This window comes from Ovis aries, chromosome 1, assembly GCF_016772045.2.
Source record: "Ovis aries strain OAR_USU_Benz2616 breed Rambouillet chromosome 1, ARS-UI_Ramb_v3.0, whole genome shotgun sequence".
NCBI classification, from domain to species: Eukaryota; Metazoa; Chordata; class Mammalia; order Artiodactyla; family Bovidae; genus Ovis; species Ovis aries.
The window spans coordinates 162,952,010-162,974,389 of NC_056054.1; the positions used below are offsets into that span (position 1 = coordinate 162,952,010).

Sequence of the window (22,380 nt, forward strand, 5' to 3'; positions counted from 1 at the left end):
ATATACACACATTCACTAGCCTTTTCAAAATAATACTTTTATAGTACTTTTATATTAAAACTTCAAAAATATCCCCAACTGAAATACCCTTTGAATCAGATCTTAGGAACAGGAATACAGATTTCCATGCATGTGAACTAAGTCGCTTCAGTCATGTCCGACTCTTTGGACCCTATGGACTGTAGCCCACCAGGTTCCTCTGTCCATGGGATTCTCCAGGCAAGAATACTGAAGTGGGTTGCCATGCCCATCTGGAAGGGATCTTCCCAACCCAGGGATTGAAGCTTAGTCTCTTAAGTCTCCTGCATTGGCAGACGGGTTCTTTACCACTAGTGCCACCTGGGAAGCCCTACAGATTGCCATAGCATTTACTATAAGACCCATCAGTGGCAGATTCTTTTTTCTTGCTAACCCCAAATTTCATTGATTTTCTTTAGTTTTGTGTTTTATTAATATCTGTGCTTTTGGCTGTATTACCCTATGCTTGGATATATGTAAATCTTATTCATAAAATTGAGCTCTGTGACAACAGAAATTACTTTTTTCATAAATAATAAATTCTCGTTGAATGTTTGAGAATAAATGAGGCCTTAACCTATAAATTCACCGTTAAAAAGAGAAGGGGCTCTCATAGTAAATGCGAAAAAGGCAATAGGGCATGAAATCAATGGAAGGTCAGAAAGTGTATAAGTGAATAGCCTGTGGCTAGTTAGCTTTTGGGGGGCTTCTCTTCAAATTTGAAAGCACAATTTCATGCAAGAGAAAAATAAAGTGATTTTAGCAAGATACAGGTTTTCTAAAGACACCTCAAGTATAAAACCTAGTAGTGGCAAAAGTAGGAAAAGACAAAAGAAACTGACAAGCGAAACTGATCAGATAAAAGTGGCTGATTTGAATATGATGGAACATTTTTAAATCTAGTTCTATGGAGGATGAAACATTTGATGTGAGAATATTGTTAAATTAAAAATAAAGTTGGGTATTTTTTGCTTTATCTGGTTTTTAAATGGTCTCCATGCTTATTTGTTTTTTTCCTTATAGAATGCCAGACTCCCCTGGTGAAGTTCCTGAATATCCTTTGTTTGTGACAGTCGGTGACTGGCTGGATTCTATAAAGATGGGGCAGTATAAGAATAACTTCATGGCAGCAGGGTTTACAACTTTTGACCTGATTTCAAGAATGAGCATTGAGTAAGTGGGGCTGGGCTTGTTACTGTATTCAGATGTCCATTTCAGTTCAGTTCAGTTCAGTCACTCAGTCATGTCTGACTCTTCGCGACCCCATGAATCGCAGAACACCAGGGCTCCCTGTCTATCACCAACTCCCGGAGTTCACCCAAACCCATGTCCATGAAGTCAGTGATGCCATCCAGCCATCTCATCCTCTGTTGTTCCCTTCTCTTCCTGCCCCCCAATCCCTCTCAGCCTCAAAGTCTTTTCTAATGAGTCAACTCTTTGCATGAGGTGGCCAAAGTATTGGAGTTTCAGCCTCAGCATCAGTCCTTCCAATGAACACCCAGGACTGGTCTCCTTTAGAATGGACTGGTTGGATCTCCGTGCAGTCTAAGGGACTCTCAAGAATCTTCTCCAACACCACAGTTCAAAAGCATCAATTCTTCGGCACTCAGCTTTCTTCACAGTCCAACTCTCACATCCATACATGACCACTGGAAAAACCATAGTCTTGACTAGATGGACTTTTGTTGTCCACTTAGGAGGTTGTAAATTCAAATACTATTTCTATATCAAGAATACAATAGTTAAACTACCTTTCTTGACACTAGTATGGCATTTCCACATCTTTCCTCACCATTTCTGATAATCATTCTAGTGAAAGTTGGGCATTAAGCTTTTAACTATTTTCCTTTGAAAGAATATATTTAATTCAAACAATTATTTAAAGATTTTAAATGCTATCTAAAATGCATATTATCCTTGTTCACATCATAGACTCTGCATCAATATAGCTTTACCTCAGCAAATTATTTACGATTCATGTACACTAAATCAATTACTATTACTTTCATCAAATATTATATTATAATAATATAATATTATGTTTTCTCAGAGTTTTGTCTCTATATTACAATGGTCTGGCATTTTTCCACTTTCTCAAAGACTATCGTTTCCTGAGTGCAGTGAAAATACCCAGCATATGTTTAAAAGACAGATAACTAAGACTAGTAGGTTGACCATGGGAAATTGCCATTGTTTTAAAATATTAATAGTAATAGCAATTTCATACTGCTCAACATAATACAATGGCATTTTTTCAGATTATTGAAAGACCAAGACCATGGCAATTCAAATGGAGTTCACATTATATTTTTTATCCTGCATGCTGACTATTTTGCTAATACTGTTAAAAATTTATATAATTACATAAAACCCCTGGGTTTATGAAATGTCTGAACATGACATCAGTACCTGAATTCTTTGTACTTTTAAACTTGAGGTTGACTTGACACATTCTCTGGCACCAGTGTAAAGAATAAAGTAACAAATTCCTGTGGTCCATTTATATCTCTGCTTCAACACTCGTTTTACCAGATATGAAATTTGTGGCAAATATGACATGTGTTTGTTTCCCTTATCTAAATGTGTCTTTCCTCTCTGCCATACTTACCAGATCTAAATGTTCATATTCTCTCTGTCTCTCAATCTCTCACAGTGATATTAGAAGAATTGGAGTCATACTCATTGGACACCAGAGACGAATAGTCAGCAGTATACAGACTTTACGATTACACATGATGCACATACCGGAGAAGGGATTTCATGTATAAAAGTACTACAAGCACCTGTGTTTTGTGCCTCAGTATTTCTAAAATGAAAGATATCCTCTCTACTACCCTCTCTTCTGATTCTCCAAACATCACCTCACAAACTGCAGTCTCCTCTTCAGGCTACAGGCACACATACCTTTTGTTTATACTTCCAACCTGGATTTAAAAATCACTCTTCATAGCTCCTCTCTGAATAACCTGCAAATAAAACCCTGGCGCACTGCAGATTATCACTACACGTGGTAAATAACTCAGCATGGATGTGTAACTTTGTATAACTGTATTTCAGAAGTGTTCAAGGACTTAATCCAAAGGAATTTGGGGTTAATGATGTATTTAGAGTTTGATGGTAGATGAAAAAGAAATAGTTAACCTTTCTTTCATGTTTTGTGATCAAGTATTTTCCAAACTAACATGAATAATTATTTTTTAGATAATTATATTCAACTCTGTGGGTCATATTGTTACTTTATTCTACAATTCTTTACCTGTCAATGCCTGATATTGTTAGAATTGTTTGTAGAAAAGATCAATGATTTCATGTAGTGAATTCTTTTCAAGTGTGACTATGGTGAGAAGGGAGTCATCAAGGGAGAGAGAGGGAGAAACATACTGTGCTTCTAAAACTTCTAAGTTTTGGTTTGTCTTTTTTTTTTATTATTATTAACTTGATAGTATCTTTCACATGTCATAGTATGTGGTAGTTTAGAGGCTTTTCCAACATTATAAAGATCACGCCTGGAAAGACCAAGAGTGAGTCCATTGCTCTAGAGGCTTTAAATAGAGGGAAGCATGGAATAAATCCATGACTGTTCCCTTGGTTTATCTTCATAAATTTGCAAGAGTAATAAAGCATTGAGAAAATTAATTATTCTCAGCAGAATTGCTTTGAATAGAAGATCTAAGAGTTTAGCCTTAGATAAAATATAAAAAGATTTAATTTAAACAGAATTTTATGATAGTTATATGGTGGCCTAAGAAAATAAACACATAGAGCTAGTCTAATACTGGTACATTTTGCAAGTTTAAGAATTTTTGTTTTGTTCATGAAAATAAGTTACATGAACATGCTGAGCTGTTTTCCAAACCTTCCAAGGTACAAGTATGCCATTGCATACACAGAAGAAGGTATAAAAAGATCATAAATGAATTGTGTGCAACCTGAATCCTTGCTACAGTAACATAAAAATATAAACACAGCTAAGATGTGTTGTTGCCATAATCTTCTGGAGGCTGCAAAAACAGGCAAATATAATTTTCATTGAACTAAGTTGAGTCAGCTTATCAAAACAGTACTATATTATGAACAAATTCAACTATAAAATCAGCTGTTCCCTGTGAAACTAAAAAAAAAAAAAAATGACTACTGTGCTAGGTGGAAGAGTAGCAAGAATGTATTAAGAGGGGAAAAAAAAAAAGAGCAGGTTGTCTAAAGATACTGGTTTAATATAAAAATTAGGTTTTATTTGATCTTGGAGCTAAAGATGCCCTACCCACATTCTCAAATTCCTACCTAAATTACATTTTTTTGGTGATAATAGTTTTCTTGCCATAAAGAAGTCCCTGTTTTTCCTTATTTTAAGATTTGTGGATTGTCCCATTAGACTAGGCCCTTCCATATACTTCTTTTGCTCTGATTTTTGTCAACCACAGCTAAACTTTTCTCATTTAATAAAAAAAAAAAAGAGAGAGAGAGATAGAAGGAAGAGTCTTTAAAGTATCCATTATAGTACACTGAAAAAGAAAAAAATGGGCAATCCTTCACTTTTTGAGTGTGTCAGAAATAGCAACATTTTCTAACCGTCACCCACACAGTCATGCATCACTTGCAGGCTGTCTGTGGTTTGCTCGATACATTTACACAGATCTGGATACTTTTAGAGAAAATGTAAAATTTCCATATTTACCTATCTTCAAATATATATTGAATAAGAACAGATGTAAAACAGATAAAATTTATTAATCATATATATTTATTTTTATAATGCAACAAAAACATATTTAGAAAGATAAGGAATAGAATAATTATGGTCTTCCATAGGACTCTGTCAGCAACATCTGTATACTTTGATTAAATAAATTCTATAAAGTATTGAAACGTCTATGGGGTGGGCATTCAGTGCTTGTAAGATTAAAGATCTCTGTTAAAAATTGCATTTCTTTAAAACTCTAACGATCCTATTCTATATCTGGTTAATTTGTGCTTTTTTTCCTTTCCTAAACATCTTTCTGTGATATTAGAAAACTGCCTTTTCACTTTCTCTCTAACCCCAAATCCCCTTTAAAATTTACATTTATGTTTATTTATATTTTTTAGAACTGTAAGCATGGTGATCTTTAGTATAAATTTGAACTTCATCATGGTCAGAGCAAGTTGTTCAAAATTAAACAGAAACATTAAAAAATAAATATATCTATTTCTTTATTGCCTACCAATCACAGATTTGAAAATTTTACCTGAAATATTTTGATATTTACTAGTGCACATATTCATTAATTAAAGCTGTTTAATATTCATAAGCATAGAATTTAATAATAGAAAATGAGTAACTCCTATAAGTCACAGCCTTCAGAAATAATCTTTAATAACTAAAATATGCATATATACTCATATACCTGCTTTATATTAAATTTCCTAGTCTAATGTTACTGAGGGGCTTTTTAGATTTTGAAAATTAGTTGAAGGAACCATTATTATTTTATTTTCTATGTGGTTAGTTTCCAGTCTGTAGTTCATTATCTCATAGGATAAAACATAATTGAGAAAAAAATGTAAAAACAATGAAGATATTTAGTATATAAATCATTACACTAAAAAAGCCATCAGAAGTTGCAAAGCTCTTGGCTTGACATGAATCAAGAATTATAGCACTTTTTCACTGAATTATGACTGTTGATAAATGTTATGAATGTCATAATTATAAAAAGATTTCTCTTCTTTCACCCTGAATTACTCTTAAAATCTATCCAGCTAACACCTGAACAGCTTTAAGGTCCATCTCAGCCCATGAGTGGAAAACAAATCCAAATTCAGTCCTTGAAAAGCAGTCTTTACAGAAAGTCTTCTGTAATAGGTCTTCCGACGTGATAAAGAATGAATTGCATTACCTATATCCCAACCACAATTTTCTTAAAAATCCATTTTTATATCTAAATTTCTACTCTGTGAAGAAAGTTAAATCTTTACGTTAAATCTTTTACTTTAAAATGTTCACCAATACTAGGTCTTATTTTTCTATTCCTTGTTTAAACATTCTTCCCCACCCCCTTGGTTCTTTTCTCTTTATTTTTTCATCCCATCTTTTTTCTTTTCTCAGCTTCTGCCACTCCACCCCATATCCCTATCAACAAAAGAAAAGGAACGCAGGAAATCCAAAAATATCTTACAGATCTCCCTAGAAGAGGCTGAAGGTGGAGGAAAAACAGGAATGTTGCAAAAGTCATACTTTAATATTTTGGGTCCTACTGCATAAATAGGAGCATTTGCACATACAGAGTGTATGAGCTCTGGCTTTTCATTAACTGAAAATTAAGTGCTTTGGAAAGGTATTTCAAAACAGATGAAGATGATCCTTTTCTACTGTTTTAGCTAAGGAAATGTATTAAATTTAAAAGAAAATATTTTAAGAATTAGAAACAGTTATCAACTCACAGTTGGTATACATCTTTATATAATAAAGATATTAGAAGCAGATGTAATCACTTCTTTTAGTATCATCACTTCAACTTTTCCAAGCTCAAATTCCATTAAGTAAAAAAGACTCATATTTACATTCAATCTGAAAATATTTTAATTCTTTTTGTATGAAGACTCCAAAAGGTAGATTGATGGTGTTCTTCCATTAGAACACAGGGCACTGAAGTCATCCAACTTTTTGTTTTCATGACCAGCATTTTCAAAAGATTTTCACTTTTTATAATAATGTTTAATAAAGGCAGTGTAGGCTGCAGTCCATGGGATCGCTAAGAGTTAGACATGACTGAGCAACTTCACTTTCACTTTTCACTTTCATGCATTGGAGAAGGAAATGGCAACCCACTCCAGTGTTCTTGTCTGGAGAATCCCAGGGACGGGGGAGCCTGGTGGGCTGCGGTCTATGGGGTCGCATAGAGTTGGACACGACTGAAGCGACTTAGCAGCAGCAGCAGCAGCAAACTGTAGTTCAGTTTAACAAATATCTGCAAGGTGTCCCTTACATGCATAAAATTTTATGGGAAAGATGAGTTTGACTGTACTGTCCTTACCTCTAAGTATCTCTTAAGCTTAAAACTTAGAGCCTATCTGCCATGTTTGCTGTAATTTCCATGTCACTTAGTTCTTTCCATAGAACAAAAATACATTAAATAAATAAAACCTTGTTTATCTACAATTGGGTTTGCAGCCCCTATGAAAGGAGATATTTTGGACCTCAAATTTTTTCACAAACGCCTCCACACTTCTTCTGACAGAAGGGAACACACTTGTTTGATTCTCTAAGACAATCTCTCTTGTTACCTACCATTTGACTCTCCTCGGGAGTCACATACTGCCAGTATCCTGTGGCAGACTGCTCAGTTCATGTGTAGACTCACTACCTCAAAGGTGCCTCCAGTTAGAAAACATCAACCATTTTTCAAAAACAATGCTGGGGCACTATCCTGCGCAAGCCAATTCACTGGCCCTAGGAAATGTAATGATGAGTATATGACTGCAGTGGTTGCATAAAATTCTTTCCAACATGATATGTTTAACAAAGGGCTTCGCTAGTGGCTCAGCTGGTAAAGAATCTGCCTGCAATGTGGGAGACCTGGGTTTGATCCCTGAGTTGGGAAGACCCCGTGGAGAAGGGAATGGCAACCCACTCCAGTATTTTTTGCCTGGGAAATCCCATGGACAGAGGAACCTGGCAGGCTGCAGTCCATGGGGTCTCAAAGATTCAGACATGACTGAGCAACCTAGCACAGCCCAGCACATATTTAACAAAGGAAAGAAATGAATACTCACAACCAGAGCTAACATATTACTAGATGAAATAAAGGAAAAGAAAAGTCTTATATTTCAGAAGAGTAAATGCCCCATCTTTCTCTTACTGTTCCCTTAAAAAGACAAGTAGTAGGCAAGTGTTTCAAAGATTTCTTAGGATAAAATATATTTTGTGTGTGTTATGAGGATGTGACATGATATACCTGTATCCTGAGAGAAAAGACAAAAGATCCAGAGGAAGATGCGGGTCATCAGAATGTAGTTTTAACGAAGCTTCTTTCTTCTGATTAATAATTAGAATTTCAAATTAATGATGGATTCATAAAAGGATATTTACACTGGAAGACTTAGGTTATTTGCTCTTAATTCAAAAGAGGCAACAAAATCCTGTTGACATTGGCAACTTAGAAGCCAGAATTAATTATATTACTTCACTTTTCATGTAAAGTATAATTGTTGCTCTCTTTAAAATTATTTACTCAGTAATATTTTTTAAGTTGTAATGAAGTTTTTATTTAACAGTACATGAATAGATTTGAAGGTTAATTTTAGCCTATCAATGTTGATTCAAAATTACTTTAAAAGTGAAACAAAAAATGAAAAGTAAGCTACAGTTATTACAGGCAGCAAAGCACTACTAAAAAATAAATTTTATCTTTTAGAAAAGAAAAATAAATTTCATCTTTTAAAAACACAGTGTTGGGTTTATCTTAATAGTACCAAGTCACCTCCATTTTGTTATATTTTTGCACTTGTGCATTGAAAGCAAAGTTTCTTTCTAAACAAAATAAAGAAGGTTTTTGCTTGAATTTCCACACTGGTTTATTAGAATTACCAAATCTCTATATTCTTGAAAGAACTTTTGGTTTGTTTCTTTTAAAGAGGAAAGTCTCAAAGAAGAATTCAACTATCTTTTAGAGCTAATGAATCCTTAAGAATACAAAAGCATTAAAGGAAAATTACCTAACAGATGAGGATGAAAGATCACTTTTAAATGTATTATATATAAAGATGTGGTATCTACTTTTCAATTATAAAATAAAATACAGATTAACACAATTTCCTGGGAGTTGTAAATTAGAAAAGTATCAGAATTATTGAAATTTTTCTCTCAAGTAAAGCTTTGTTTTCATCCATATTTCTTCACTATTTGTAACCTCAGGCTTATCTTTAATTTTTCATGATAAACTTACTTTTGGTTAAGATAACAACTCAAACTGTACATCAGAACAACTGAGATATGACTTTAAGGTGTTCAACAAATTAATAAAAGGAGGACAACCCTACTTCGGGATTCTCATTTAGTTAGCATCAGAATCTCCATGGCATTGGCCCTCACTGAAGAGAGAACTGTCCATATTCCAAAATAATACCTCATTATAAAGAAAACTCCAAGGACATGAGAATCTTCATTTTTCATATATCTAAATCAAATTTTATGTTTAGGCATTATTAACTTTGTAGATAGATGTCATTGTTTTCATGAGTTAAATATGACAAGCAGTATCGATGTAAACATTTCTAAACTAGTTTTTCTACATTTATAGATTATTGTCCTTGGAACAGTCTTAATTTACCTTTGTTCTAGAAAGACCAATATCATTTAATTTTTTGAAATCATGATAGATGGAGTGAATAGTGCTAAATCATAAAAATAAATAAACAATACACTTTTAAGGTTTTTACCTAACTTAGAATGTCATCTTCTGTTGCCTTTATAATAATTTAGGTCTCTCTTCCATATTTAGTAATTTGTAGAATGAAATATATGCATTTAAATAGAAATTGCCTTTCTTAAATTTTCACTTAAACACATTTTCACTCAGTCAGAGAGAAGCCAGAATTAATTACCATCACTTTATTTGTCATATAAAGTATAACTGTTGCGCTCTTTAGAATTATTTACTCAGTATTATTATTAAAGTTGTAATGAAGTTTTTATTTAACTGTACATGTTTTATTTATTGCCACATTATACTACTCAAATAAATCTGCTTAAACGTGTGGTCTTTAGAAGCTCTATGACAAAATCAATGACCACTCTTTTGCTAACAGACTTGTAACTTAACAAGCTATTTTTTGTCAGTGTGACTGATGTGAGCATTGTTAAAACCAACTTGTCTGAAAATCCATTGGTATTTTATCTAGAGTTACTATTACAGTATATTCAAAAGTATCTTTAAAAAAGCACTGAATTTTCATGGACAATATAGAAATAAAGACTGAGGCGTTTTAAGACGTACTGCTTGGAAAATAAGGTTTAACATGCATAAATGTTCATTATTGAAGTGTTTAATTTGCTTTAATTTGATGTTGTTCTTCCTATGCCATAATGTGTATTTAAAGAAATTGTATTAATATATTTATACAATGCAAAAATCTCATTTTCTTCTTACAGAAATGGTGTTTTGACATAATTTTAAGTGTCTTAGGTCTCCAAGGAAAAAAAAATCTAAATGTGAAATGGGAACATTTGTTTTTTGGAAAGGCACAATACCTGAGCATTCCTAACATGAATATGAGTGACAGTAGATTTTAAAGATAACTATATGTGCTTTGTTTATGATATATTATTAATCATTTTGTTAATCATACTTTTCCTTTAGAGTGTATTTTTGGAAACTTGAATAGCTTTGCACATTTTTCACAAACTATACTTAGGTTTAATTTTATATGCAGTATAAGCTTTGACAGCTTAATTTTGACTTTTGATGGAATAATTGTTAATTAACAGTCCATGTTTCCTAAAATGTTAGTTATACCTTCTATAATAACCTTGATTTTTTAAAAATCAGAGACAGCATTCATTCTGAATATGAAAATGGACCAAATTCCATTAAAACTGAGGAAAAGACAAAAAGGCAATACAAAGAGGAGTTTGTGACATAACTATTAATTATCCCATTTTAAAAGCAAACAAAAAATTAATACAAAACAGTGAATGAAAAGTATTGTCATGTCACTCTTACTGGTAATTTTGAAACTAAAATACCTTTTGAGGATGAGACTCTAATATAAATATGTTCACTGATAATTGTTAAAATATATAATGCTATATACAGTTAGAAATCTTCCCAAAATATCAAAAATTTAAATTTATGTATAAGTTTATTAATAGAACAAATGATCACAATTATTAGCATTTCCATATTAATAGTTCTTTTGATTTCTAAAGAACTATTTCATATATAATTAAAGAATTTACCCTGCAAAATTGAATATCAGACTGTCAAAATACTTTATAGTTATCAATGATTCACTCCTATTAATAATGATGAGATTTTTCTTGTGCTTTATTAAATGTAAAACAACGTATATAAGATGCAGATAGAAATAACTGAGTTGAAAGGGTAGCCTTTTAGAATCAATTTATACCTTTATACAGATACATATAAATGTATAAGATTATGTGTAAAATGTAAATAAGTACTTTTTACACATAGTCTTAAATGTTTAAAAATATGATATTTATGTATTAGTTGTACATTATATCTTATGACCTCTAAATGCTTATATTCTTTCAAGGAGATTGCCTTCTCTTTTCAGTTATTTTAAGTATTAAAAAAAAGAATTGCTTTGTATATTTCCATTCAATCTCTCTAATATTGATTTTAATTTCCCAATTCTCAGAGAAGTTGAAGTAAAAAAACATAACATAGTGGCTGCTACTGCTAAGTCACTTCAGTCGTGTCCGGCTCTGTGCGACCCCATCCCTGGGATTCTCCAGGCAAGAACACAGGAGTGGATTGCCATTTCCTTCTCCAATGCATGAAAGTGAAAAGTGAAAGTGAAGTTGCTCAGTCGTGTCCGACTCTTAGCGACCCCATGGACTGCAGCCCACCAGGCTCCTCCGTCCATGGATTTTCCAAGCAAGAGTACTGGAGTGGGTTGCCATTGCCTTCTCCAAGATAGTGGCTAGAAGTCATTATTTTTAAGTTCTACTCTTCTTTTTTATAAATTTGGTCATATATTCCATAAAATCTGCTGAAGAAAGCAAACACTTTTATTTTCTCATGAATGGAAATACAAAAAGAAAATCTTCCATTAGACTTTATATACTCAAAATAGTGATCATATATTTTTATAGTTATTTCCCACTATTTACTTTTATTCAATTTTAAAAATTTCACTAAATGGAATACTTCAAAAAAAAAAAAAGTAAACCCTTCCAATTTTGCATCAATTGCTTATTTTCTTCAGAGCCTCCAAAAATTCCTTTGAGAAAGCAAAACATTTCATTCCTCACCTTACAATCTTGATCAATCTACCATTAAATGAAATAGATATCTGTAGTGTAATATAAGGAAAAGGCAATGGCAACCCACTCCAGTACTCGCCTGGAAAATCCCATGAGCGGAGGAGCCTGGTAGGCTGCAGTCCATGCGGTTGCTAAGAGCCGGACACAACTGAGCGACTTCACATTCACTTTTCACTTTTCACTTTCATGCATTGGAGAAGGAAATGGCAACCCACTCCAGTGTTCTTGCCTGGAGAATCCCAGGGAGGGAGCCTGGTGGGCTGCCGTCTGTGGGGTTGCACAGAGTCAGACATGACTGAAGCGACTTAGCAGCAGCAGCAGTGTAATATAAAGAATAGCAAAAAATAATGATTTGTCCAATTAAAGCTATTTATACCATGGGGAACAGATATAACAAACAAATAAAATTAAAGTAAATCATGTCTGTTTGCTAGTCCAAAACTGTATAATTCTTAATTTTAAAAATAGTATATATACTGATGTAATTTAAATATATATTTATCCATAAGTCCATTCATTCATTAACATTTATTAAACACTATCTTGTACCAGTGTCCTTCTAAACATGGAGGACACAAAGTGACCAAGACAAGCAAAAGCCCCTGTCTCATGGGGTTGACCTAGTGGTAAAGATACACAGTGAAGAAGTACTGGTAAGTGCTGTGCTGAAAATTAAATTAATATTGTTACATAGCATGACTGTGGCTTCTTCTATTAAGAGGTAAGGGAAATCTTCTCTGAATGTGGATGTGATATTTAAACCAATCTCTGAAAATCATGAAGAAACAAGTCGTGAAAAAATTTGGGGAAATTCCAAGTAGAAGGAACAATTTAATATGAGTTTGGAATGTTTAAGGGTAGAGAGAATGGTGTGCTTGGTACAGTTTATGAGCCAAAGAGAGGCAAAAACAAGATGGAGGTCAAAGAACATTTATGAGGCTACTGAAACAGTTTAAGCAAAAAAAGAAAAGAAAAATGGTAACTTTTGTAGAGTTGAAGTAGTGAATATGGGGTCGCACAGAGTCGGACATGATTGAAGCGACTTAGCAGCAGCAGCAGCAGTGAATATGGAGAGAGGCAGATGGAGATTGGTATTTTAAAGACAGAGCATGCTAATAGACTGGACCGAGAGATGAAGAGAGAAAAATCAAAGATAAACTCTACATTTGGAAAATAAGAAACATAGTCAGTGGTGGTGCAAGAGAAGCAGGTTTGGAGGGAAAAAATCAGGAGTTTAGTTTTAGCCATGTAATGCCTGAGATGTCTGTTAAGTATTCAAATGGAGATATCAAGCAGACAGTTGTACATAAGAGTTCTAAGGAGCAATCAGGGCTCGACATCAAGATCTAATAGTCATCAGTCATGGGCTTCCCTGTGGTTTAGACAGTAAAGCATCTGCCTACAGTGTGGGAGACCCAGGTTCAATCCCTGGGTTGGGAAGATCCCCTGGAGAAGGAAATGGCACCCACTCCAGTACTCTTGCCTGGAAAATTCCATGGACTGAGGAGCCTGGTAGGCTACAGTCCATGGGGTCGCAAAGAGTCGGACACGACTGAGCAACTTCACTTTCACTTTCAGTATATACACAGTATTTAAGGTTTTTAAATCACCTAAGAAAAGCCTGTAAAATAGACAAGTAGGCCTTGATTGAGATCCTGGTAGTATCAATGTAAAAGTTAAGTGGAGAATTAAAAACCAGCAGAGGAAATGGCAACCCACTCCAGTATCCTTGCCTGGAAAATCTCATGGACAGAGGGCTGCAGTCCATGGGGTCGCAAAGAGTCGGCACGACTGAGCGACTAACACTTACTACACTTCTTAGAGGACCCTGAGGAGTGTAAGGTAAGGTAGAGAACAAAAAATCCAATTGGCCATATGGATTAAATGCTTTAAGAAGTCAAGTTTACAATAAAGAAATGGCCATGGGGCTTAGGAACATGGAAGTTACTAATGATTTTGACAAGGACAGTCTCTTTGTAGTAGTGAAATTAAAGCCTGATTGAAGTGGATTAGAAGATACTTTAGGAAAGAAGGTGGAGTCAATATCTATAAACAACTCTTTCAAGGAATTTTACCATAAGAAAGCAACAGAAATAGGCAGTAGCTGAGTAACTGGAAGTAGATGTAGGGTCAAAAGTAGTGTGTGTGTGTGTGTGTGTGTGTTTAGAGAAGGAATGCATATTTATACACTAATAAGTGATCTGGTGGAAAGGGGAAAACTGATTATGCAAGAGAGAATTTAATTAGAACAGGCTTTGAGAGGTAGATTAGGATTCGTGGCATAAGTAGGAAGGTTAGTTTTTGATACGAGGAGCCACAAAGAACTAAAATGGGAGGGAAGACTGTGTGATCTGCAGATAGATTGGTAGATTTGTGATAGAAAGGTAAGTATGTTACTATGTGAGTAGTTGCATTTTACCAAGAGGAGATAAAATTCAATATGGGGAGTGGGAAAGGAGTAAAGGCTGAAGGAGCGATATGTTAGTAGTTCTAAAGGGGAAATGCACACACCCATCTATATACCTATATAGTCATATATAAACATAGGCGGTGGGTATTTGTACATAATACACCACAGGAAAAAGACCTCTTGAATAAAATATTTTAAAGCCATTTTTACTAAATATTTTTGAGACATATTACTTGGAAGACTTGAAACTGAATTCTGAGTTTTCCAAAGAAGCTGATAACAGAATCCTTTTTCCATAATGTAGAAATTGAGGACTTGTCAATGTCGTAGACACTTTTCATGATTTATTTTTATTACAGTAAAAGACAGAAACATCATGTAGCTATTCTAATTTAAAGTCTATAAAAATTAGTTTAATCCTAAACAATGTGTATTGTACATTCACACAGTTAATCTTCTCAAAACACTATTTTGAGACGGTTTGACACACCATCTGAATATTTTTTAAAAAAGGTAGTTAGGCTCTAATCTTTTGGAGAAACAATACTTTTATTTTGTTGTTTTCACATAAAAACATCTACCATTTAGGAGAAACACATGGGCTATATGGTTATCTTTTCATTGTGCCCTCTCTCTGATCCTATAGCAGGGGTGTGATTTTTTTTCATTATGCTTGCAGCTTTATTTCTGGATAGACCTTATGTGATTCAGTGTGTTGGAATTTATACGTGCGTAATAATTCTTTGGATTTTATGTAAAATTAGATTGTGAATAATGGAATAAGATTATCTATTTTTTTCTCTTTTAGCATAGCCAAAAATATATATGCGTACTTACAAATATGTATTTGATTAAACAGGTAATATTTAAATGGCCATGTCCAATATTAAATGGTAGATTTGACAGTTGCAGTAAATTCAAAATTTTAAAAGTTATAAAAATGTTTGTAACAAAAATCCTAAAAAGTTTATTAAATACTAAATAGTACATTTAAATTAAATGCCTAGATAACATCTATCTAGGTTGAGACATTTAATCCCTCATAGAGTAATATTTGACTAATGAAAAACTGCAGCTGAAAACATTTTTCCTTCTTGTAAGCATGAATGATTTTTAAAATGTATTTCTTTGTAACTTGGCATAAAGTTATCTATCATTAATTGTGGATTTAGGACTGTACCCATCTACTCTTGCAAACAGGAGAAAAGATCTGTTTGTGGGAATAAGGAAGTGCAGCACCACTGCGTCATTTTTTCTCCTTGGTATTATATCACTATTTAGAGCTTCAGTATATGCCTTCCACTCAGGTTCTCTTTACTGGTTGCATCACAACATGGTAGAAAGATAAACACAGTAAGAGGGAGTTAACTATAGAACTTCGATCCTACCTATTGTCCACTTCACTATGACAGTGAAGAAATCCAAACTTACTTGAAGGTGGTATTGTTTTCATCTTATAAAAATCTACTGTAATATGATGTTTCATGTAAATTTTCATGTGCTGGCATGCTTACAAGTTATAGTGTTTTAGAATGCTCAGCTCTCAATGAGGGATTGTTTGTGGTGAGCTGCATTACATATGCCATCTATCCATTTGCTGAAAGAATATGGTGTTTAGCAAACCTATCTGCTGAGCAACATAATAAGATTTTTGTACAAAGTACAAGTTGCTAATTACTGTATTTTATTTTTCTATGATTTCCTAAGAGGCATTATCAGGGTCTTACAGATGGAGTAAGCCTGTTTATTAAAATATCTATTAGCAAATAAAAGTTACAGTTCTGGTGGTTGACTTTATGGCTTTTGTATTATTGTATTCATCATTATTTAATATAACTTATCTTTTAGTCTAGTAAATCTAGATGCTCTTTAGATATATTAGTAATTTTGAAGACAAAATCACAGCTGTAATCTTTCAAAATAATATTAAGATCAAGACATAAATTCACCTGTGTGTGTGTTACTTGCTCAGTTGTGTCTACCCTTTGCAACCCCATGGACTGTATAGCCTACCAGGCTCCTCTGTCTTAGGATTTCCCAGGCAAGAATACTGGAGTGGTTTGCCATTTCCCTTCTCCAGGTTATCTTCCCAACCCAGGGACTGAACCTGGGTCTCATGCATTGCAGGTGGATTCTTTACCATCTGAGCCACCAGGGAAGAAAATCACATCAGTTCAGTTCAGTTCAGTTGCTCAGTCGTGTCCGACTCTTTGCGAACCCATGAATCACAGCACACCAGGCCTCCCTGTCCATCACCAAGTCCCAGAGTTCACTCAGATTCACGTCCATCGAGTCAGTGATGCCATCCAGCCACCTCATCCTCTGTCGTCCCCTTCTCCTCCTGCCTGCAATCCCTCCCAGCATCACAGTCTTTTCCAATGAGTCAACTCTTCACATGAGGTGGCCAAAGTACTGGAGTTTCAGCTTTAGCATCATTCCTTCCAAAGAAATCCCAGGGCTAATCTCCTTCAGAATGGACTGGTTGGATCTCCTTGCAGTCCAAGGGACTCTCAAGAGTCTTCTCCAACACCACAGTTCAAAAGCATCAATTCTTCGGTGCTCAGCCTTCTTCACAGTCCAACTCTCACATCCATACATGACTACTGGAAAAACCATAGCCTTGACTAGACGGACCTGAGTCAGCAATGTAATGTCTCTGCTTTTGAATATGCTATCTAAGTTTGTCATAACTTTTCTTCCAAGGAGTAAGCGTCTTTTAATTTCATGGCTGCAGTCACCATCTGCAGTGATTTTGGAGCCCCGAAAAATAAAGTCTAACACTGTTTCCAGTTTCCCCATCTATTTCCCATGAAGTGATGGGACCGGATGCCATGATCTTCGTTTTCTGAATGTTGAGCTTTAAGCCAACTTTTTCACTCTCCTCTTTCACTTTCATCAAGAGGCTTTTAGTTCCTCTTCACTTTCTGCCATAAGGGTGGTATCATCTGCATATCTGAGGTTATTGATATTTCTCCCAGCAATCTTAATTCCAGCTTTTGTTTCTTCCAGTCCAGCATTTCTCATGATGTACTCTGCATATAAGTTAAATAAGCAGGGTGACATAAATCACTATAAATAATTAGTACATATTTTTGTAATGATTTTATATCAGCAAAATATTTTGTGATTCAAATAAATTAAATGCTCATTGCATAGGTAATACTGTACACAAATTGCAGATGACCAAAAGATACAAATAATGTACAACTGTTCAGCTTTAGACCACCACCATTTCATTCCAAGAACTTCTAGTATATTACAAATCGTGGATTTTCTGCAGTTTTTTTAAAAATTCTTCATAAGTAAAGACATTAAAAGTATCATGAGTTAGTCAGAATAGAGCTGTATTCATCATATCTCACTCTTCTCTCATTTAGAATTCTATATAGTTCCAAAAGCCAGTATGAAATTTATCTGGTAATAGAGTACTTGAAATTTTCTTTCCTTAAACAGGTATCTTAAGTAGCCCTCATAAAATTAAATATGACTATTAAAGCGTCTCATTCTTATAATGAGGAAAGCCAAACTAACTTTTTAAATCAAGTGAAACCAATTTGTATGCTGAACTGTGAGTGTATTGTTGAGATCTGTGCCCCAAAACGGCAGATTCTACCATATGGAATATTTACTTTTTTTAAGGTTGTTAAGTTTCAAAACTGGCATTTTCCAGATTATTGACTAGACTGTGGGTTTTATACCACTGTTTCAACTCTAATAATAAGAAGCCAACACAGCAACTACAAATATCTAAGATAACTATTTACCTAGCTAAATTTTTGTGAGAGAATTATGTACCCTAAAAATTCACTTAGCTAATTTTTCAGATGAATTATATCATCTGCTTAAATTGACTGAAAAATTGGATATCCCATCTCTCCATTTTGTTTCCAGTTTTCACGAAATGTTTTGTACTAATCAAAAACAGAACTCAATCCAGAGCCAGAAAATATCAATTCCAAGCAAGAAATTAAGTCTGTCCTCTATAGTTTCCTGAAACATAAGATTTCTGCTTAGCTCTAAGAAAAAAAAAGGTAAGCACTTCACTTCCAACTTTTTTCAAAGTGAGTTGCAAAATCCAGATACACAGAAAAATAATCAACACCTTGCTGTAAAATTTATTTAGTCAGAAGTTAAAGGACCACATTTAAAAATCTTATCCATATAATAAAAATTTCAGGACAAAGGTGGACAGGAAATTATTTATTGAACACCTACTAGGTGTCAAACATACATACTTCTGTTACCTGTTTATTCCTCAAAACCACCAAATGAGCTATATAATGTTTTTGAAGGTGAGGAAGCTGAACAATAGAGCAGGGTTATTTGGCCTAAGGCCACACAATAAGGAAGAATTTATTTCCATATTCCATTTTTTCCAAAGACTTGGTCAATAAGTTCTTTTGGATATGCAGCTATAGGTTTTCGGGGTTTTGTGCTTTACTAGTTTTTGTCTTTCAACAGAGTCGCTAGCCCAGAACCACATTTTTTTTCCATTGTAAAAAATAATAGAGTCACATTTGAAAATTTGGAAAAAAAGAAAACACCTCATGATCATGCAAATACAACCTTTCTCCCATTATTACTTTTATTAATATATAATTCCTTCTAGTCTCTTTTTCACTCTCTTAATCCACTTAATTGGAGAAGGAAATGGCAACCCACTCCAGTATTCCTGCCTGGAGAATCTCATGGACAGAGGAGCCTGGCAGGTTTTGGTCCATAGGGTCTCAGAGTGGGACACGACTGAAGCGGCTTAGCACATACGCACGCACGCAATCCACTTAATAGGCAAAAATATTGAAAAGCGAAAGAACAGGTAGGGTAGTAAACATAACACGAGGTAGTTGGAGGGGGTAAATAATCTCATATTCATGGCTAACAAAGGAGATGAATCCGTTTGCTAAAGTGAAAGTGAAAGACTCTCAGTCGTGTCCGACTCTTTGCGACCCAAATGGATCTATGGAATTCTTCAGGCCAGAATACTGGAGTGGGTAGCCTTTCCCTTCTCCAGGGATCTTCCCAACCCAGGTCTATCACATTGCAGGTAGATTCTTTACCCAGGTAGATTCTTTACCAGTTGAGCCACAAGGGAAGTCCATTACTATAAAACCCCAGAGCATCTTAAGAGGGTAGCTAACTTGAAGCATTCAAACTACTGATTCCCTTCCCGACCAGCTGCCGATTTGCTTCTGGGGACTGTAATCTAATCATAAGAGATTATGCCTCATAGAAATCTCTAGAGATCAGACAGCTCAGTAGCCCGGTTACAGGCAGACTTCCTTTGCCGAAAAATGCCTGTGAGTTTATCTCCTCTCCCTGCTTACACGAACAGTTCTGCTTCCGCAGGACTCTTGGACCTGAGGCCTCGCAGAGCCTGGAAGAGGGTGGATGCGATAGGCAACGAGGCAGGGTAGGGTAGTTCCCCCGCACTCCTCGCCCTAGAGCGCACAGTCGGGTCCTGTAGTTGTAGCCACCACACTGCGCCTGTGCTCGACGGAAATTCACACTCCTCTATGCCCCCGACGCGGCAGGGAGCGCTGATCCCTGAGACTGACATTCCCGAAAGGGTGGGGAGAATGCACCGAGAGAAAAGCCCTTGGCCCACACGGACGCCTAGCACCTCCCAGCAGGCTATGCGCGCGCCTACAACTCCCATCATGCTCCACAGCGGGGCTGCGCGGTTCCTGGCTAGGAGGCGGCAGTTCAACCCGTCACCCTTGCTCACACTTCTTTAATACTCCTCACTGTTCCTCAGGCATTTTGGGAAGCTCGTCAATCCCTTTAACAGGAGCAAGGCGGCAGACGCGCTAAGACCTCTGAGGAGGCGTGGCCCCGGACCGGAAGAACCTCCGGTTGCCGGGGGAACGCCACGCACCGAGGCGCCTGCCCAGCCGCTGATACTTGGGCTGAGGAAGAGACTGCTACCCCTTTACCCAACTTGTGGAGGCGGCTTTGCTCTGGTCCAGGCATCCTTTCTGTGGAGGCCTAGAGAGAAAGGTATCCAGAACGCCCGCACCACATTCCCATCCCCGAGGCGGAGACGAGCGAGTGCGTTCATTCCTGTTCTTCAGCAGCTCCCGGGCCCACAAGACTAACCGCAAAGAGCAGGTATCTCCTCAACCCCAGTGTTTGTATCCAGAGCCGCCCGGAGCCCCCGCCGCCACCAGTTTTAGAATTGCTCTTCCTCATGCTTTTCACTCCGTGTAGTTGTTTCTAATGTGTGAGGACTAAAAAAAAAAAGTGGGCTGGTGGCTCAGAAAACTCATTGAACTGCTTTGGGTGAATTTTTGTTTTATTGGATGGTTTTAACACTGTCCAGCTGGGGCCTTTTCGTTTGCTGTGTAGAAAGTGTAATTGAAATTTCACCATCAAAAACTGAAAGCTGAATAAAAATGTTTATTGGGGGTAGGAAGAGTGTTCTGTAATTCTCCCTGAAAACATTTTTATAGAGTTACAAAGTACCTCTTATGGTGTTTCCTCTGCTCGACTCCTCTCTCCCTGTAGCCTTACTTTCCAAGCTCTTAACTGTGGATAACGTCCAAATTCTTCAGGATTTTCTGAAAACAAGTTTAAAAGGCTCTTTAGAAAGCAGTTTCTGTGACTTGCCTGGCGGTTCAGTAGTTGAGCCTCCGCGCTTCCACTGCAGGGGGCACAGCTTCCATCCCTGGTTGGGGAGCTAATATCGTCACATGCCCCGCGCGCGACCAAAAGAAAAAAAAGAAGCGGTTTCTCAGATAACAGCTAAGGGAATTTGATTGTCTGGTGTGCAGAGAGAGGAAACAGTAAAATAAGAAACTGGAAAGGTGGATTGGCGCCAAGTTGTGTACAAGTTTAAAAGTTATGCATGAAATTTTAGACTTTATTCTAAAAGTCTCAAATTCTCAATAGTGACTCTTCATCAGAAACAGTGTTTCTTTAAAATACAGATGCCCTGATTCCATCTTCAGAAATACTAATACAATTAGCTGACTCAAACTTGTTTACAAAGCAACTTCAATAAATGTAATTATGTCTTTTAGAACAGCTGACTTCTGTTTTCAGTTGTGTGTCCCAAAGCATTTCAGTGACAAGCATCAGGTGTTTGATAATCCAGGAAAAGGGAACGGAAAATCAAAATCCAAGGTTCTGTGAAAAAACAAATATTCAGATATCAGGCTTTTAACAGTCAATGCCCTGCTCAGAGGGGGATGATACAAGAAGTGGTCATATTTTTTAAATTGTCAAAATCCTATCAGAAATGAAAAACAAGACACAAGACTGTATCAGTATGCTTAGTATAATTAATAGCAAAGTGAGTAATGGCAAATTTAAATTAAAATGATCTGTATGAATTGTTTCATGATATCAAAAGGCTAACTTAAAGTAGATTCTACAAATGCCTGTCCTTAAGCTGAGATTTAAAGGAATGGATTGAGTGAGATTTGAATCTCTACCACAAGGAGCAAAGTCGATTCAAGCAACACAAGCAGAGTATCTCAAATGAAACCCATCCCTTGGGTAAGACAACCATGGCCCTGTGTTTGGTTAGGGCACTGCAACTTCCCTTCTGCGCATCACTTTCCAATTTCAGTTTTGAAATTTCTGTTCATAATGATCCGTGAAGGGGCCTAACCGAAACTGATGATGCAGCCTCCTTTCAGATGTAGTTGTCTTGGAAACTTCTTATTTCAAGTTGCTGCATCCTCACATCCTTCAAGGTATGGTCTTGCCTTTTTGGTATGGAATAAGCAATACTGAAGGAGCTGTAAGATGGCAAGTTTCTAGATAGAGATGAGACTAGTATTTAGAGAACTTTGAAAATGGTGGTTTGGAGAGTAATAGGAAATGTTTAGAATACAGGTATATAGTGGTTACTGCCGTAGCAGTCCCTGTCACAGTTGAGGGCTGCCGAAAGAGGTATGTATCTCTCTTCTCCCACCACAGTTTAATGTTTTGAGGGACTGGGATGGTGGTTTCCCCAAAG

The 22,380-nt window shown here is 35.8% G+C and overlaps 2 protein-coding genes and 1 long non-coding RNA gene across 4 annotated transcripts in view; 2 read left to right on the plus strand and 1 right to left on the minus strand.

Moving 5' to 3' along the window:
- The window catches only part of EPHA6 (EPH receptor A6), a 985,602-nt gene extending 969,393 nt beyond the window's left edge, over positions 1–16,209 (plus strand). For both annotated transcript variants that reach the window (XM_042230510.2, XM_060404157.1), the window contains 2 exons: positions 1,042–1,191; positions 2,672–16,209. In XM_042230510.2, coding sequence (XP_042086444.1) covers positions 1,042–1,191; positions 2,672–2,786 — 265 coding nt within the window. In that variant the 3' untranslated portion in view covers positions 2,787–16,209. The remainder of the gene's footprint in view (positions 1–1,041; positions 1,192–2,671) is intronic.
- Positions 14,742–20,200, minus strand: LOC132658357 (uncharacterized). Its single transcript, XR_009597883.1, has 2 exons — positions 20,000–20,200; positions 14,742–17,449 (listed from the first exon to the last, which is right to left on the minus strand). It is a non-coding gene; the product is annotated as an uncharacterized LOC132658357 (long non-coding RNA).
- An 86-nt stretch (positions 20,201–20,286) lies between these two features.
- Positions 20,287–22,380, plus strand: part of ARL6 (ADP ribosylation factor like GTPase 6) — a 35,439-nt gene continuing 33,345 nt past the window's right edge. Inside the window, exon 1 of the mRNA XM_004002853.5 lies at positions 20,287–20,525. The gene's annotated coding sequence lies outside the window, so the exon portion shown is untranslated. The remainder of the gene's footprint in view (positions 20,526–22,380) is intronic.